Source organism: Nansenia antarctica, assembly GCF_963989245.1.
Source record: "Nansenia antarctica genome assembly, chromosome: 2".
Lineage (NCBI taxonomy): Eukaryota > Metazoa > Chordata > Actinopteri > Argentiniformes > Microstomatidae > Nansenia > Nansenia antarctica.
In genome coordinates this window covers 12,853,529-12,858,528 of record NC_137675.1, presented here as the reverse complement: position 1 = coordinate 12,858,528, position 5,000 = coordinate 12,853,529, and the positions used below count along the sequence as shown (strand labels likewise).

Genomic DNA, 5,000 nt, shown 5'->3' with positions numbered 1-5,000 from the left:
GTGGGCTCCACGCTCCCCCTGTCATGTCTCACAGACAGACAGAGGTTTGGCGTGTTTGTGTTTAACTTTGATATGTGTGTGTGTGTGTATGTGCGTATGTGTGCATTTGTGGATGTAAAACTTGGCCATTGTTAAGTACGGCGCCTCTGTTGCTCGACGAACACCAGCGTGTTCTCCCTAGAGAGAACGGGCCGAACACAACGAACAGACACACAGTAATAATCTGTGGGAAAGTCCTCTGATGTCTACCTCCACCAGCCTCCCCTGCAGTAGGCGCGTCACGCAAACCCTATAGCCAGAGAAAACGGTTCCTGCTTTTCTTTGTGTTCTCCTCCGTCTGTCCCTCCCCTGGGCGTAGTTCTATATAGCGGAGCGTCTCATTGATGTTTCCAGAGTTGTTTTGTGATGAAAGAAAGTCTGTTTTTTCTGGTGAATTGGATTGTGGGATCAGGGAGCTCTGATGGTTAACAATCAACGTGAGGCATATAAACAAAGGTGTGGGTGTGTGGTGTGTGGTGTGTGGTGTGTGGTGTGTGGTGTGTGGTGTGTGGTGTGTGGTGTGTGGTGTGTGTGTGTGTGTGTGTGTGTGTGTGTGTCCACTTGCTCTGAATACGCACGCAATCTCTCTTGACGTCATTTAGTGTTGTTGCATCAAACAGAGGGAGCGTAATCACCAGAGTTCCTGTTCTCTCGTACATTGTATGTCCAATGATGCTGACTTCCCGCCTCTCTCTCCCTCCCTCTCTCCCTCCCTCCCTCTCTCCCTCCCTCCCTCTCTCCCTCCCCCCCCTCTCTCCCCTCCCTCCCTCCCCCCCCCTCTCTCCCTCCCTCCCTCCCTCCCCCCCTCTCTCCCTCTCTCCCTCCCTCCCTCCCTCCCCCCCCTCCCTCCCTCCCTCAGGCGAGGTATAAACAGAGTCTAGACCCGACGGTGGACGAGGTGAAGAAGCTGTGCACGTCTCTGAGGAGGAACGCCAAGGAGGAGAGAGTTTTGTTCCACTACAACGGCCACGGGGTGCCACGGCCCACCGTCAACGGAGAGGATCTGGGTCTTCAACAAGGTGACACACACACACACACACACACACACACACACACACACACACACACACACACCAGGACACTATACACACACACACACACACACACACACCAGGACACTATACACACATGCAATGTAACACACACACACACACACACACACACACACACCAGGACATTATACACACAAGCAATGTAACACACACACACCAGGACACTATACACACAAGCAATGTAACACGCACACATTCAGTGGGGGAAACAAGTATTCATCAACAATCTTTTAATTCATCATATTTCCATTGCATAGGAAACTTAGACCAGACATTGGTATTAGCTCAATAAAACTACACGGCTAAAGAAACTGTAACACTCCAATCCATAAAAAGTTATGTGCAATAAAGGGAATGACGCAGGGAGAAAGTATTGAACACTGTAAGAAAAAGCAATAACCAGCCTATGCCACTAATGAGTTCTCCTGCCCTGTGCTAATCACAATCAGCTGGGTTAGTGCATGTTTGGTGGGGAAGTACTTCCACTCTTACCCACCTCTGAATGCAAGTAGGTTTGTACCCCACTGTACACACACACACACACACACACACACACACACACACACACACACACACACACACACACACACTCACAATAACATCTCCAGTCCAAGTCTGCATACATACTGAATGAAGCACCTAGTTTAAATGACACACAGCCCCTGTCTGGGTTGGCCATTGCCTTTACCACCTCTGGGCCTTTGAGCACATCCCCCTCTCCTCTCGCCTCCTCTCTCCTCTCCTCTCCTTTCCTCTCCTCTCCTCTCCTCTCCTCTCCTCTCCTCTCCCCTCCTCTCCTCTCCTCTCGCCTCCTCTCCCCTCCTCTCCTCTCCTCTCCCCTCCCCTCCCCTCCCCTCCCTTCCTCTCCTCTCCTCTCCTCTCCTCTCCTCTCCCCTCCTCTCCTCTCCTCTCCTCTCCTCTCCTCTCGCCTCCTCTCCTCTCCCCTCCTCTCCCCTCCTCTCCTCTCCTCTCCTCTCCTCTCCCCTCCCCTCCTCTCCCTCCTCTCCTCTCCTCTCCTCTCCTCTCCCCTCCCCTCCTCTCCTCTCCCCTCCTCTCCTCTCCCCTCCTCTCCTCTCCTCTCCTCTCCCCTCCCCTCCCCTCCTCTCCCCTCCCTCCCCTCCCCTCCTCTCCTCTCCTCTCCTTTCCTTTCCCCTCCCCTCCCCTCCCCTCCTCTCCTCCTCCTCTTTATTTCCCTTAATGATGACTCCTATAAAACAACACTGATGCCAGACTGTTTGCCAAGGCCCCATTGATCCCTCTGGCCCAAATCACCACTGCTAGCACACACAACACACACACGCACATGCACACGCACACTCTCACTCACACTCACACGCACGCTCAAACGCATATGAACATGCATGCACGCATAAACAGCCATACACACATAAGCAGCCAACACACACACACACACACACACACACACACACACACACACACACACACAGCCTCCCGGTCAAGGCTGCCCTCCTAGTCTCTTCTCATTCCTAGCTGCTCTCAGAGTGGAGGAAACCCAGTGGAGACCAGGGGAGGTATGTCATCATTCTCTCTCTCTTCCCTTCTCTCTCTCTTCCAGAACTACACCCAGTACATCCCCCTCTCCATCTACGACCTGCAGACGTGGATGGGCAGCCCCTCCATCTTCGTGTACGACTGCTCCAACGCCGGCATCATCGTCAAGTCCTTCAAACAGTTCGCCCTGCAGAGGGAACAGGAGCTGGAGGTACACACATACACACACACACACACACACACACACACACACTGAGACAGTCACACACACACAACGTGAGAAGACTTCTGATCGCCGGCTAAACCCTTTGAAGGAGAAGCTTTGTGAAGCCATCTCACTCTGATCCCACCAATCACATGTTGAGCTGGAGCTAAATGACTTAGCGATGAGGTTTTGATTTGGTGAGGGTTTCCTCCCCCTCTCCCTCCATCCTCTCATCCCTCCATCCCTGTACTTATGTCATGCATACTTTTTAAAACAGATTAATGAATTCGCGATTGGGGTTTTGATTCATTTAGGATTCCTCCCTCCCCTCCCTCCTCTCCCTCCCTCCTCTCCCTCCCCTCCCCTTCCTTACCGTAGCCTGTTAACCATTCGACGGCCCACCGTCAGGACCTAGCGCCATGTGCTAATTGTCTTGCCCTGTACATGCCTCCTATGTTCCTATGTTTACGTAGGTAGTCATGGTTACATCCTCTCAAAGCTATGATTCTTGCACTTCGAGCCAATAATCCATCTCAACATACCACCAACAAACACACTACATTGACACATTTGAAAAAAATCTCACCCCCGATCGATAACATTCCAACAACAACGGTTTGTTTACACACAAAAAAAATAAATAAAACCTTTTACTTCAGTGTATTCAAACTTATATTTCTCAATGCCAGTGCCACTTACCGTATTTTCCGGACTATAAGTCGCACCCGAGTATAAGTCGCAGCAGGCCAAAAATGGGCCATGAAGAGGAAAAAACCACATATAAGTCGCACTGGACTATAAGTCGCATGGTTCAAGGGGAACGGGCTTGGCGGAATCAGCGGGGAAAGAAGACCCTGTTGAGCTTGACTCTAGTCTGGCACTGTGAAGAGACATGAGAGGATTTGTAAGCCCAGGAAGGACATAATTCACGTTGAAACTTCTTCTGAAAGGTTAAGGAATACTTGTATTATCGAGTGTAAAGTCCGCTAGCTAGCGCGGGGCTAACAACATGGCGTCGCGGAGGAAAAATGAAACTTTGAACAGCCTCTAAAAGGTAATAAATGACTTTAATATCGTTTATAACGTCCATAACATTGTGTATAAGGTCCATAACATCATGTTTAATGTCCACATTGTCGTGTTTAATGTCCACATTGTCGAGTATAATGGCTATTCTATCGCGTATGAAGCGCTACCGGAAGTAGCAAAATGCTACTCGCGGGTACAACATTGCAACGTTAAACAGCCTCTGGAAGGAATAAATGACTTTAATATCGTTTGCTAACGTCCATGAACATTGTGTATAAGGTCCATAACATCATGTTTAATGTCCACATTGTCGTGTTTAATGTCCACATTGTCGAGTATAATGGCTATTCTATCGCGTATGAAGCGCTACCGGAAGTAGCAAAATGCTACTCGCGGGTACAACATTGCAACGTTAAACAGCCTCTGGAAGGAATAAATGACTTTAATATCGTTTCTAACGTCCATAACATTGTGTATAAGGTCCATAACATCATGTTTAATGTCCACATTGTCGTGTTAATGTCCACATTGTCAAGTATAATGGCTATTCTATCGTGTATGAGGCGCTAGCGGATTTACTCCTTGGTTCATGTCAGTCAGAGATTACCGTATGTCAATTAATGTCAGTCAGAGATTATGAATTATTGATATATAAGTCGCACCTGACTATAAGTCGCAGGACCAGCCAAAGTATGAAAAAAACCGCGACTTATAGTCCCGGAAAATACGGTAGTCATTCTTACTGTTAGGGAACAAACTTCAGAGTGTTACCTTCAAAAGGAGACCAACCCCATACATTTACTCCAAATGGTTCAAGAAACATCTTTCGATCTATTGGGTATACTTTGGATAGGCGTTTTAGGCTAAATTATCCAGGAATGTAAGGGGTTAAAACCCAGGTTCTTTCCTCTCAGACTGTGTCTTCTTGTGTGAATGTCTAACGAGGCCGCTCCAGGCTGCCCTGTCACCCAGCTCAATTATTCATGCACACCAGATGATCAGGAAAACTGCAGAAGGAGAGAGAAGAATAAAAGGAGAGAGAGGGGATGCAAGGAGAGAAGAAGGCATGAAGGAGAGGCGGAGTGGGAGAAAGAAAAAGAAAGTAGACACGTAGGAGCGGAGAGGGAAAAGGGAGAGGCGGAGGAGAGAGAAAGAGATTTGAG

General features: G+C 48.9%; 1 protein-coding gene across 1 annotated transcript in view; it reads left to right on the top strand.

Annotated features, from left to right (window-relative positions):
- The window catches only part of rptor (regulatory associated protein of MTOR, complex 1), a 157,747-nt gene that overhangs the window by 48,233 nt on the left and 104,514 nt on the right, over positions 1–5,000 (top strand). The window contains 3 exon segments of the mRNA XM_080524289.1: positions 899–1,039; positions 1,041–1,058; positions 2,668–2,814. Coding sequence (XP_080380415.1) covers positions 899–1,039; positions 1,041–1,058; positions 2,668–2,814 — 306 coding nt within the window.